Genomic DNA, 13,872 nt, shown 5'->3' on the forward strand with positions numbered 1-13,872 from the left:
TAACATGGATTTTGAAAAAATCTACTTTACGGTTTAAGGTAAATAAAAATGTAGGAAGCTGGACTCACCTCACACCCTGAGAGGACCTGGCTGGACTGGGCAGCATAGAACAGGGAATCCACGTTGCTGGGATCAAGGTTTGATTTAATGAAGGTGCATGCTTTCTAAAAAGAGGAAAAAGTCAGTGATAAGTGGTGATACACACAGTAAGTGGGAAAAGCACCCGTGTTTTTTGGATGACAAAATTCTAAGCAATCTATGATGGCTTGAAGTATGAGCTACAAAAGATTTCATTAAAGTAGTTATTTTTCATAGAACACTGTATTACCCCAAATTGCTGACTTCAAAGAAGGAGTGACAGACCTGAAGGAACTCTAGTCCTTGTGAATCCTAGAAAGGAAGGAAAGAAACCACTTCCATCAATCACTTGCTCTGGTTATAACCTGTGCTGGGTGTTTATGATGCTCTTCTTTTTAATGAACATAAGGACCTTGTGGTAGATAGTATCATCCCCTTTAACAGAAAAAGAAACTGAGGCCTGGAGTTGGTAAGTAATCTGATGATGACAAGAGCTAATAAATGGCAGAGTGGCTCCTTCCAACTGTACTGGGGTCTCCACTTAGATGTCTACAAAGCTAAGACAAGTTGGACATACCTAAAATGAGCTTGAAACCTCCTATTTCTTCACCTGGACTTTCCAGCTCATGTATGGGCATCACCATGCACCCAATTACCTAAAGCAGAAACCTGGGGCTCAGTCTTGACCTTTCCCTTACCTCCAAGTCTATCAAGTATATCTCCTCTGTTTCTCAAACCTAATCCCCACCCTCTGGTTTCTTCACTGCCTTATTTCAGGCTCTTGCCTTTTCTCTCCTAGATTGTTATAATCTACTAACTGGTCTCAAGCCATGCAATCTACTCTGCATGCTGCTTTAAGAGTGATCTTTACAAAATACAAATGTTACCACCTTACTTTTCTATTAACACCCTTGGGTGCTTCCTTATGATTACCCTCAGAACAAGATATAAAGTTTCTGATACAATATAAAATGCGCTCATGACTGACCCTTACTCTATCTGCCAGCTTCATCACACCCCCGCCTTCAACTCCAAAATCTTACCAGCCAGCCCACTGCAGCTCCCCAGATATACTATGCTTTCGCCACTTACGTTTTTGACCCTGCTACTTCCCCTGCCAGGAGCACCTATCTCTTGTCCTTCTTGTCTGCCAAACCTGGTCGTACCTTCATCTCTGCTCAGATGTCACCTCCTCCAGTGATTTCAGAAAGCCTCCACTGACATTCATCCCAGGACATGCCAGCTGCCCTCCTCTCTAAGTGCTCCCCACTTACCATACTATACCAACAACCTCCCCCAGTGACTAGTTACCTGAGAGCAGAAACTTAATGAACCCCCATCAGTGCCGGGCACAAAGTAGGCACATAATAAAGTTCATGCTATTTCTACTATAGCAAACTCCAAAAAATACTATTTAATATATATATTGCTAAAATTTTGATTGAGGTAACATAAAAATTCAGCTATTCAAAATTAAATGGTAATACAGCCCAGCCAGGCGTGGCTCAGCAGTTGAATGTCGACCTGGGATCCAGGAGATCGGGGTTCGATTCCTGGTCAGGGCACATGCCCGGGTTGCGGGCTCGATCCCCAGTTGGGGGCGTGCAGGAGGCAGCTGATCAATGACTCTCTCATCATTGATGTTTCATCTCTCTCTCTCTCCCTCTCTCTGAAATCAATAAAGATATACTTAAAAAAAAAAAAAAAGTTACAAAATTAAATGGTAATACAAAGTTAAAAGTGGGTGCTTCCAGGGAGGAGGACAGGGAGTAAGGCAAGGTGAGGCACGCAACGGGCGACTGCTTTTCACTAACAGCTGTCCTACGTTATCTAGTTTACTGTATGTTTGTGCTACTTCGACCAAAAAGCTTTAAACATTTTTTTATGAATAAACTTTAAGAGTCTCAAAACAAATGAGTTTCAACCAGAAGTTTGAAAAAAAGCAAAGAGAGAAAGGAAAGAAATAAAATACTTCACACTGCACAAATTAGGGATCTGAAAAAGAAAATTTATTCCAGGACTCTTGGTAGAATTGTGGGTAAGCTTAAAACCTGTTCTTTGCTGCCATCTGGTGCTTAACAGTGGAATGACAGCACTAAGGCCCCAAACAACGACTTTGGTCACTGCTACCACTTTTCAAGCATCTAAAATGTGTCAAGCACTGTTCTAAATGCTTTATATGCATATCTCATTTGAAAACTTATCTTAAGTTTACAGAAAAGAAAACTGGGGCCTGAGAGGCAAAGTAACTTGTTCAATGTCACTCAACTCTTAACGGAGGAGCTAGAATTCTAACTAACCCAGGAAGCCTGGCTCTAGAATCTGTGCTATATAACCTCTACCTCTTTCAAGGGACCACTAAAAACAATATGTCCTGAAGTAAAACCAGCATCATAGCTACTCTAATTCTTTACACAGACAAATCAAGGCAAACAGTTCCAGTGGTCAGGTGGCTTCAAAGCCCACGATGTTGACAGCATGGTTGTTTCAACAACAGAAGTGGAGTAGATCTCACAAAACACACTCTGAACTCAGTAAGACCAACCAGTGCAGGGGGTGTGGTAATGAAGCTGGCAGAAAGTAAGGGTCAGTCATAAAGTTATTTTACGCTGTATCTGGGGATATGTAACTCCGACTCCAGCTGCCCTGCTCCCATGTACCAGACTCATCTGCCCAGTTAAAGGCTGAAAATGATGCCTTAAATGCCCATTTTCCCATCTGTTCCCCTCAACTTTCTCTGCCCTTTGCTAATATTCCAATTAACTAAACATCCTCCAGAGTAAAGAACATCAGTGCTTTCCTCTTTCCACTCTTCCGTACGATTCCCTGAACTGAATCAGGAACCAAGTCCTATAGAAAAGGCAGTAACCTCACTCTCATCTGCCCTCTCCTCTCCCCCATTTCCTCCATTAACAGCTCCCAACTACTCGTCTCCTCTCAGACTACGCTTTGTAATCTCGCCAGACTTTGTTGCTCTGTCATGTTATCGAGACATGCCCTGGAGGGAGTCCCACACCAGGTCCTCTGTACCAGGCTCACTTTTCCTCTGTGTACTTCTTAACCACACTTCTCTGCTCCAGCTGCCCTGGACAACCAGCTCACTGCCCCCAAAACACAGCAAGCACTTTCAAGGCCTCAGGCTTAGCACAGGTTGTTCTCTCCACCTGGAAGCCTGTTCATCTCATCAAGTCAACCTCTCCCTCTCCACTGGCACCTCCTATGACGTATTAAGAAAATTCATGACTTATTTTAAAAATAAAACTTCCCTTGCCCTGGCCAGGTGGCTCTGTTGGCTGGAGAGTCGTCCCACGCACCAGAAGGTTGTGGTTCGATTCCTGGTTAGGGCACACAGCTGGGTTGTGGGTTCGACCCCTGGTCAGGGCATGCACGGGATGTCTCTCTCCCCCTTCCTCTCTCTAAAGGTGTCCTTGGGTGAGGATTAAAAAATAAATAAAGTAAACTTCCCTTGATCCTGCTCTCCCCCCTGGCTGCTCCCTTCTCTTTTCTCGCACAGCCAAACTTCTCCGGAGTTGCCTATGCTTAAGTCTTACTTCCTCATACCCATTTACTCCAACATGGTTTCTGCCCTATCTTGCCACAAGTGACCTCCAAACTGTAAAAGTCAAAGGACATTTTCCAGTCGTCATTCCCTCAGAACCGGACAGACCGATCACTTTCTCACTCTGGAACATTTGCTTCCCCTTCACGCCCTGGATTACTCCGACCCTCCTGGCTCTTGTTCTACTTCTCTGGCAGCTCCTCAGTCTCCTCCCCTTCTGCCTTGCCATTCAGCACTAGTTTTTCAACTCTTACGCCCATTTCTCATCCATCCCCTCTCTCTCCCTACACAATCTCATTAATGCCCATGGCTTCATCCAGTACCTCTATGATAATTATTAGATTTGTACCCCCAGCCCAGACTTCTCTCAATGGCCACTTACATGACTCAAAGGCATTTCAAGCTCAACATGTTGAAGACCAAATTCATGATCTTTCCTGCACAAACCAAATTCTCTTCCAGTGTTCCTATCTTACGGAATGGCCCAACCATCCATCCAAGCAGCAGAACTCAGAAGTTGGGGTGCTATTCTTTGCACCTCTTCTGCATTCAATCTTGCCCTGTATCCCCTGCCATAGTCTGTCTTCCACAAAACAGAAACATTTTCAAAATAAAAACTGCAACCTGATACTTGCTGCTTAAAATCAATTGCCCTTCAGAGAAAGAGCAAATCTTTCCTATGGCAACCAAGGCACTGAGGCTTGGCCCCAATGTTCCTCTGCAGCTTCACTTCTCCCCCCACTCTCTGTTGGACATGGCCTCATTTCAGTCTCTCAAATGTAACCGGCTCCCTACCTGCACAGGTCCTTTGTACATGCTGGTCCCTCTTCCTGAAGTCCCTTCTCCATCTCTTAGTTCCTACTTTCCCTTTAGAATTCAGATCAATCATACCTTCCTTCATTTAACAAACAGCTACTGAGTGCAGTGACTACCACATGCCAGGTACTATTCTAGGCACTGGAGAGCCACACCAAATAAGGTGAACAAAGCTCCTAACTTCAAGAAGCTGTAATTTTGTGGAACATAAAGTGAGATTTAAGCTCAGGATTTCCTTGGGAAAGCATTCCCTGACCAGGTCAAAGTCCCCTATTTTACACCTATAAAAGTCCTCTATTTATAACACCGGTTATCTTACCTTCATAAAACTTACCACTGTTAACAAATATTCACATATATATTTGATTGCATGACTAACACCTATCTCCACTATTACAGTATACATTCCAAAGGAGCAGAGGCTCTCTTTTTTATTCAACACTGAATCCAGTGCCTAGCACCAGGCCTAGTACATAGCACAAACTCACAAAATGAACTGTTCAGCAGCCAGCACAGATGGCAATTTGCCCCGTACAAGGCTGGGCTTATAGTAAGTTTTCTTGGCAGACAGGGTGAGTGAGCTGCTCCCACTGCTGGACTCCCACAGTACTTTCCACACACTACATGTGTCTCTTTGTACTCAGCACCTGGTCTCACTATATTGGTAGCTGTCTCTCACCAGATAATGAGCTCTGTTGTCTTCTCTGCACTTAGCACAATGCCTGGCACATGCAGAAATGATTATGGCCTAAAAAATGTCTGATTTTCTGCTATCCCAGAAACTAGCTGAGTATCTAGCCCTCAATAAGCACTCAGTTCTTGTTGGAAATAAATGTATTTACTTTTATATGCACTCACCATATAAGTGCCAGACACTGCGCTAATAAGCACTTTATACCTACAATCTCATTCAATCATCACAACAACCTTATAAGGTAGGCACTATTCTTATCCCGTTTACAGAAAGGGAGAGTGCTGGGTTGATTGACAGACAACCTGTGAACACTGTCTCATGTTTCCTGATTTCACTCATATAAATACTACCATGACAATTTTGCCATAGTATGTATCCCATTTACTTAACATTTTCATTAAAATGAATACAAAACACCCCCCATTATTTTTAAGTTCACTCTTTGTAACTCTTCACTCTTCAGGCTTCAAGCTGGATTTGACCTTCAGGGCCACAGTTTGACAATCACTCTAAAATCAACTATCATTCCACACTCTGCTTTTCGCAGAGCTGCTTGCTATTCTCATATCCTTATTAAACCCCATTCCTCCCAGTTTCACCACTAAAATCTCATGACAAAATAACCAAAATCTCCCCAAGAATCTATCTGTGAGAGCAACCAACTCAGTGTATCTAACAGGGCTGAGGGAATTCTCTCTACTTACTTTATAGCAACAAGTTAAGCAGGACACATGCCACTGTGTGGAAGTAGCAGTAATGGAGACCTTCTCTCAATGCATGTGTTTAGTGTGCACATCTAATAAGGAAATTCAACAGCTCTGAAATAGCCATACAACTCCTTTCCTTTTATTACTTATAATGCACACACTGCATATAATCACCACAGCACATTTCATAAGTAATCAGAAGAATGAAGTGTGTAATTAATCCATTTATTTTCTGATTAAGAGGCACATTTAGAGAGCTTTCATTTCTATTAAGCTCAAGTTTACAATTCATTCATTCAACAAATATTTGTTGAACATCCTCTATTCATCAGGCATTAAGCAATGGGAATGACAGTTTGAGGAAAAGAAAATGTCAATCAATGTACATTAACCACTACTCTATATAAAGTACTCTAATAAGAGCTAACACTTATTACATACTTAAGTCATCACCAAGCAAGCTCACCTACATACATCAGCTGTGAGTTAAGTAATGCTATCACCTCCCTCTTACAGATGAGAAAACAAAGATTCTGAAAGGTTTGGTAAGCTGCACAGGTCACTCAATTGTACAGCTAGCTGTGAAGTCAAGATCTTGAAGCCAAGCAGCCACACTTTATTTATTTATTTTATTGATTGATTTTGGAGAGAGGAGGGGGGAGAAAGGGGAGAGAAAGAAAAACATCAATTTGTTGTTCCACTTATTTATGCATTCATTGGTTGATTCCTGTATGTATCCTAACCAGGGATTGAACATACAACCTTGGCATATTAGGATGACGCTAACCAACTGAGTTACCCGGCCAGGGCTAAGCAGCCCACTTTCGAGTCTGGATTACAAACATAAAGCCACAGCTGGCCTAATCATACAATTATCCCTATATCACACTGCACTGCCACTGTCTGGATGGCTTCAATCTAAATCTTTACCCCTGATCGACATACCCTCAAAGTCATGACATTAACAAAGAACATTTAGAGGTATCTGTTCAATCTAAATCCATGTGGAATTCCAAATCCCAAGACAAATACAAAGGTACTGCTCTGGTAAAGTGAGAGTGCCTCACTCCATGATCCTCCTAGACTGAATCAATCCTATGGTGCTACAGAAGTTTGAAAATCACCAGTAGAAATCTCATTCAGCACTGAAATCCGCCAATATTTAACATTAACCTAATATTTCCATTTTATCTCCTACACCTTACAATACAAAACTTCTACTAGTCAAGACTACTCCACTACTTTCCCAGTTTGTTCTCTCTCTCCCTCAGACCATCTGCAGACACTGCAGGTCTTCTGTACAGTACAATATCTGCACCAGATATTGTCTGAAGTCACCTCAATAAATTATATTACTAGGCATAATATGATTTCAATTTATCTTTAAAATGATCCAGTGAGGAAGTCATCATAACTCCCATTTTACAGAGAGGTGGCACCATAATTTAAAACTTGAGCTGACTCTGATGCTTGTGCACTTGCTTTTGAGCTAAACTAATTTAGGAGGTACGTTCACCTAGAGAGTTTACAAGAGTGTGATCATGAGGAAAAATCTGTTTCCTTAATATGGTGATGCAGAGGAAGGAAACACTGGGCAAGAACAAGAGACAGCTGTCAGGAAGAAATCTGAATATGCATGGATCCCATACAGCAGGGATTAGCAAATTTTCTCAAGGGACCAAAGAATAAATATTTTAGGCTTTTGGGGTCAGACAGTCTCTTTAGTAACTACTCAACCCTACAGTTAAAGTGCAAAAGCTGCCATAGACATATGTAAATGAATGGGCGTGGCTCTGTTTCAACAAAACTTCATTTAAAAAAAAACACTTCAAGCTGGATTTGACCTTGGAGGCCACAATATGTCAACCTCTTTGCCATATGGTATTCAGATGATGGCTGGCAGACATTGGTAAATTAATTTACTGAGCTTCCATTTCCTCCTCTATTACAGGATAATATTTCTAACCATACAGAATTAAGACAATTCAAGATAACATCCAGTGTACCTGCCACATAATGAGATATTTAATAAATAACAGCAATGACTGATTCTAGTCTGGGACAGAAAATATAAAAGCCTAGGACATCAGAATCAAAGACTACTGGATCACATAAAAACAAACAAAACACACACACACACACATTTTGGCCCACCAACAAAAATGGGACATTTTGAGCATTACACTAACTTATCAATTAAGTGGATCGGGGTGCTCACTACTCTCCTCAGAAAAAGAACCATTAGTCTTGAAGAAAGCAAAGGGCAAACCAGAGCCAGGAAAGATCATAGGGCAGTCCTGAGGCAAAGGAGCTCAGGAGTTACCATTCACTAAAATGAATTCCTTCTCAGAGGGAATTCATGGCTCTTAAAACTTCTGCTCAGAAGAAATATGTGGAACTTCTTTATTATATCCCAACATAATAAAGGCCATATACAACCCACAGCCAACATCATACTCAGTAGGCAAAAACTACAAGTGTTTCCCTTAAGATAGGGAACAAGACAGGGATGTCTGCTTTCACCACTCTTATTCAACATAGTGCTGAAAGTCCTAGCCACAGCAATCAGACAAGAAGAAATAAAAGGCATCCACATTGGAAAGGAAGAAGTAAAACTGTCATTATTGGCAGATGACATGATACTGTGTATAGAGAATCTTAAAGATTCCACCAAAAAACTACTAGGATTGATACATAAATTCAATAAAGTAGCAGGATACAAAATCAATCTAGAAATCAGTTGCATTTTTATAAACCAATAATGAACTATCAGAAAGGGAAACTGAGAAAACAATCCCATTCACAATTGTCCAAAAAGAATAAAATCCCTAGGAATAAATTTAACCAAGGTTGTAAAAGACCTGTCCTCAGAAAACTCTAAGACACTGAAGAAGATACAAGTGGAAGCATATACCATGTTCATGGATAGGAAGAATTAGCATCATTAAAATGTCCACACTACCCAAAGCAATCTATAGATTAAACACAAATCCTATGAAGATACCAATGGCATACCTCACAGAACTAGAACAAATATTCCAAAATAAAATAAAATAAAATAAAATGCATTCCTTCTCTGAAGAAGTATTATACTTCCCTGATCTGTCAACCCAAGTATGGCATGTGACTTGCTTTAGGTAACAAAATGAGAAAGATAAAAGAAGTTCCACATATTTCTTCTGAGTAGAACTTTATAAAGACCCATGCTTTCACTTGCCCTCTGTACAAGCTCCAGGTAGAGACTGCTCCAGCAGGCTAAATCCTGAACTGAGGAAACATGGAACAAAGCCCCGGCTTACCTATGATGGTCATACAGTCTGAGCAAAAAATAAACTTTTGTAATAACACACTGAGATTTGGGGTCATTTCTATGCTAATACAAGAAAGGATAGGCAGAATTCAAAAGATGCCATCTTTAGATTTCCATCCAGTGATTATTCATTTAAACACTAATCTAAGAACTGCTATGAAGGGATTTTGCAGGTGTAATTAAAACCCCAAGACAGCTGGCCTTAAAATTCAGAGATTATCCAGGCAGTCCTGACCCAAACAGGTAAGCCGTTTAATAGCAGAAAGTTTCTCTGGCTGGTGGCAGAAGAGGAATTAGAGAAATTTGAAGAGTAAGAAGGACTCAACATGCCATCACTGATTTATTTATTTATTTTTATTTTTTAAATATATCTTTATTGATTTCAGAGAGAGGAAGAAGAGGGAGAGAGAGAGATAGAAGCATCAATGATGAGAGAGTCATTGATCAAGCCCGCAGCCCGGGCATGTGCCCTGACCAGGAATCGAACCCCGATCGCCTGGATCCCAGGTTGACGCTCAACCGCTGAGCTACGCTCGGCTGGGCGCCATCACTGATTTAGATAGGGAGGAGGTCATGTAAGAAGAAATGTGGGTGACATTAAGAAACTGAGAGCAGTCCTTAGCTGAAAGCCAGAAAGAAAATGGGAACCTCAGACTTACAACCACAAGGCAGTGGATTCTGTCAACAACCTGAAGGAACTTGAAGCATATTCCTTCCCAAAGCCTCCAAATAAGAGCCCAGCCTGACCAACACCTGCATTTTGACTCTGAGACACTAAGCAGAGAGCCTAGCCAAGCCTGCCTGGACTTCTGACCTACAGAACTATCAGCTAATAAATGAGTATTGTGCTAAACTGCTAAGTGTATGGTAATTTCTTATGCAGCCATAAAAAATTAATACACAGGCTTATATAAGAGAAACCTGGCCTTAATTTCTTATCTTAGCTATCCATGCTACTATAATGAATAATACGTGAATGCACTTAAGACTGTTCATAAATCCAGGAAAGGTTTTAATTATGATGTATTTTCTTCGTCAAAGATTCACATCAAAATTGCCTGATGCAGGGACAATGACGGTTAATAAATCTGAATGCCCCCCAATCTTGTAATCCTTTATTATTTCTTAGCCACACATATAGAACACTTAACAAATACATGTGGTATTGTACAGTCCCACTCAGAGAGAGCTGCAATAAAAGTTTCTAGAGGATCTATGACTTGCTCTTCTCTAAATTCTGCTAAAACACCTAACAAGATCCTAAAAATACATCAGGCATTCAAAAAAATCTGTCTGGTTGATATAGTGTTTTTTTTTTTTTTTAAATATATCTTTACTGATTTCAGAGAGAGATAGAAACATCAATGATGAGAGTCACTGATTGATACCGCAACCCGGGCATGTGCCTTGACCGGGAATCGAACCCCGATCGCCTGGTTCCTAGGTCGACGCTCAACCACTGAGCCACACCCGGCCGGGCGATATAGTATTTTTTAAAATGTGTTTTTATTGACTTTAGAGATATTGGAAAGGATAGAGAGAAAAACATCAGCTGCCTCCCGCAGGCCTGCTACTGGGGATTGAGCCCGCAACCTGGCCATGTGCCCTGACCGGGAATTGAACTGGCGATCTTTACGGTACATGGGACGACGCTCAACCAACTGAGCCACACTGGCCAGGGCTGATATCGTATTTATTGTATTGTATTAACCTTGGTTATCCTCAAATGAGCAAAAGATAGTTATGAGGTACACAAAAGGAACATAGTGAAGGGATGAGACCAAGATAAAAGGAACCTTACCTTTACATCTGGCACCTGGGCACCAAGACTGCTGAGTCCCACGATAGAGTAGAAAGCAGATTCTAAACTTGTGAAAGGGCGGTCCAGCGAAGCTTTCAGTCTTTCAACATCATGCTTGGTGAGGTAGTGAGTGGGCGTCAGAGCCTGGGCACTGGCTATGATTGCCACAGCCAACAGGACAACAGTGCTTACACCTTGGGGGAAAAAGACTGTTAAACACAATCCATACTATTCTAAAGTTCTATACAGGGTCTCAATGATGATGCCCACCAAGGTCTAGAAACCAAATCATGTGAGGAAGGGTGAGGAAACTGGGAGGTTTAAACTGGAGAGAAGCCTTACGGAAGTGGTGGGCACTGTCTTCAACTATCTGAAAGACAGTCCTCCCAGCAGCCTTCATGTGTCTAAAGCACAGGACTCATCGGGCCATTCCCATTTCAAGTACATTAGCAACTCCTATGACTCTCAGGACAGACCCAACCCTGAATCCTCTTCATGGCGTTGCCCACCTCTCAACCAGATCTCTTCCCTCACTCTTCCTTCCATCTGTGGCTCTCTGGCCTCCTCTCTGTTCTCTAAGGAGCTATGTTCTTCTCCATCCAGCACTTTTTCATGCTTTCCCCTACTTATACTTTGCTTAATTTTTACTTTCAGATTCTAGTTCAAGTATTTCTTCCTTAAGAAACCCCCCAACAGCCTTCTCTTGGATGAGGTCCCAAGCCAGTACTATAAAGTAGTGAAGAACATGGCCTCTGGAGTCGTTTAAATCCTAGCTCTGCCACTTATTAGCAATGTGACTGTGGCAATTACAATGTGGTCAGCCTGTGCCTCAGTTTCCTCAAGTGTAAAAAGGGATTAATAATAGTACCTACTCCTCAAGGTTATAGGGTCAAAGTTAGTTTGAACTAGAATCCTTTCAGAAAGGAATTATTATAGAAAATTGAGTTCCAGAGTAGTTTACACATAGCCAATCTTGGACTCAAATCCAGGTCTAACTCCAAACTCCACTATTTTTTGAATAATGTTGTAGAAGGGATGCCTACCTTGGGGCATGAAGGTTAGTTCTATTTAAGTTCTTCTGTGCTTCAAATAATCTAGAGTGTAAAAGCTCTTTTAAAAATACCACAACAAAAAACTAGAGATCTCTATAATGTGGAGTATTCGTTAATCAAGTATTTACTGAATGCCTACTATGACCAAGCATTGCTTTGGTGTTGAAGATGAAACAGGAAATAGAACAAACAAAAACCTCCAACCTCATGGAGCTTACATTCTAGTGGGAAAAGAAAAATATAACACTAAATAATTGAGATGCATTTATCATTTTAAAAGGTGAAACGTGCAATGGAGAAAAATACAACACTGAAGGGACATCTGAGAAAAGCTTCCATTTTAAACATGGCAGGCCACGTAAGAAATAATACTGTGGTAGACTTGAAGGAAAAGGAGCAAGTCGTAGAACTATTTGAAGGGAAACAGCCCAAGAAGAAAAGCTAGTTCAAATATCCTGAATCAGGAATGTGTATGGTGCTTTTTCACATCAGCAAGGAGAACAGTATGGCTAAAGAGTAAGCAAAGGATGAGAAGGAGGGACAAGGTGACAGAGGTGGCAGAGGCCAAATCCAGGGGGCCTTGCAAGTTGCTGTAGAAACTTTGGCCTTTACTGAGCAAGATGGAAGCCACTAGAAAGTTTGAGCAGAGGAGTGATTTGACTTACATTTTAACAGGATCAGTGTTGAGAATAAACAATACTGTGTTTGAGACTATACAGGACCAGGGACCTAAAGAGGGACACCAGAGGTGGTAAGAAGTGGTCAATCTGGCTAAAATTCACAGTTAAAGCCAGAATTGCTGATGGATAGAAAGATATGAAAGACTGAATCAAGATGCTAATGCTGAATCCCCAGGGCCATGTGAACATGCATGTAGGCAATATGTTAAGGTCTAGTGAATGACTAGGATCTATCCAGCATTTTCCCAGCTAGAAATTCCCCTAACACAGCATCTGAGTCAGAATCCTAACCTTCCCACCTCCCATTAAAGATAATAACCTTATTGGCTAAAATTTGTACACTTAACATGGGTCAGGTATGCCCGTACTAAGCTAAGTACTTTGCACGCATAGTCATTAAATCATCCAACTGAGTACCGCTGAGACTCAGAAGTAGTTACCTGCCCTAAGACACATAACTAGCTGAGATTCAAACTGCAGGCAGCTTGAACCCAAAGTTTGTTTTTAACACCTCTATTACCCTAAACTTCTTAAATACTGGAGTGGTAAGCCACAGACATTCACGGTTACCTTGGGCAAGTTACTTCCCTTCTTGGGATTCCCTCTTCCCTCCCTGTCAAGTGGAAATAACAGTAGCACACATTTCCCAAGTTGTGGTGAGACAGGAGATTCTACCCTGCAGTGACTGCTCCTTCACTAGCAATGCAGACAACTTGACTTGGGTGCTTACTTAGTGACACATACTGTCCTAAACCATGCACGCGGATTGTCTCATTGAACACAGCAATTTACAAGGCAGACAACGTGTAATCTGTTCTGTAGGTGAGAAACTGAGGTGCAGAGGGGTTAAGAGACTAGCGGTGGGGTCACATAACGAATACGTGGCGGACTGCAAGTTTGCACCCGGAGAATCTAACTTCAGAACTTACGCTCTAAGCTCCCAGACAGGTGGCTATTTTTTGACCCTTTCACTAAAAAGGAAACCATGGCCCAAAGGATGATTTGGCCAAAAGGTCGCTCTCAGGCCGCCTGACCCGGCAGCCGCGGAAATCAAATGAATGAGCGAAGCCAGGCCTGGGGTGAATCCCGGCCGCGGTCCCCCGGCTGGTCCTCGGGGGTACCCGTAGCTTGGCACCGCAACCCCCCCCCCCCCCCCCCGCGGCTCCTCGGTCCCG

The 13,872-nt window shown here is 41.9% G+C and overlaps 1 protein-coding gene across 2 annotated transcripts in view; it reads right to left on the minus strand.

Moving 5' to 3' along the window:
- Positions 1 to 13,872, minus strand: part of RPN2 (ribophorin II) — a 51,911-nt gene that overhangs the window by 37,757 nt on the left and 282 nt on the right. For both annotated transcript variants that reach the window (XM_081149783.1, XM_081149782.1), the window contains exons 2-3: positions 10,966 to 11,159; positions 69 to 164 (exon numbers count right to left, since the gene is read on the minus strand). In XM_081149783.1, coding sequence (XP_081005909.1) covers positions 69 to 164; positions 10,966 to 11,159 — 290 coding nt within the window. The remainder of the gene's footprint in view (positions 1 to 68; positions 165 to 10,965; positions 11,160 to 13,872) is intronic.

This window comes from Miniopterus schreibersii, assembly GCF_964146895.1.
Source record: "Miniopterus schreibersii genome assembly, chromosome: 10".
NCBI classification, from domain to species: Eukaryota; Metazoa; Chordata; class Mammalia; order Chiroptera; family Miniopteridae; genus Miniopterus; species Miniopterus schreibersii.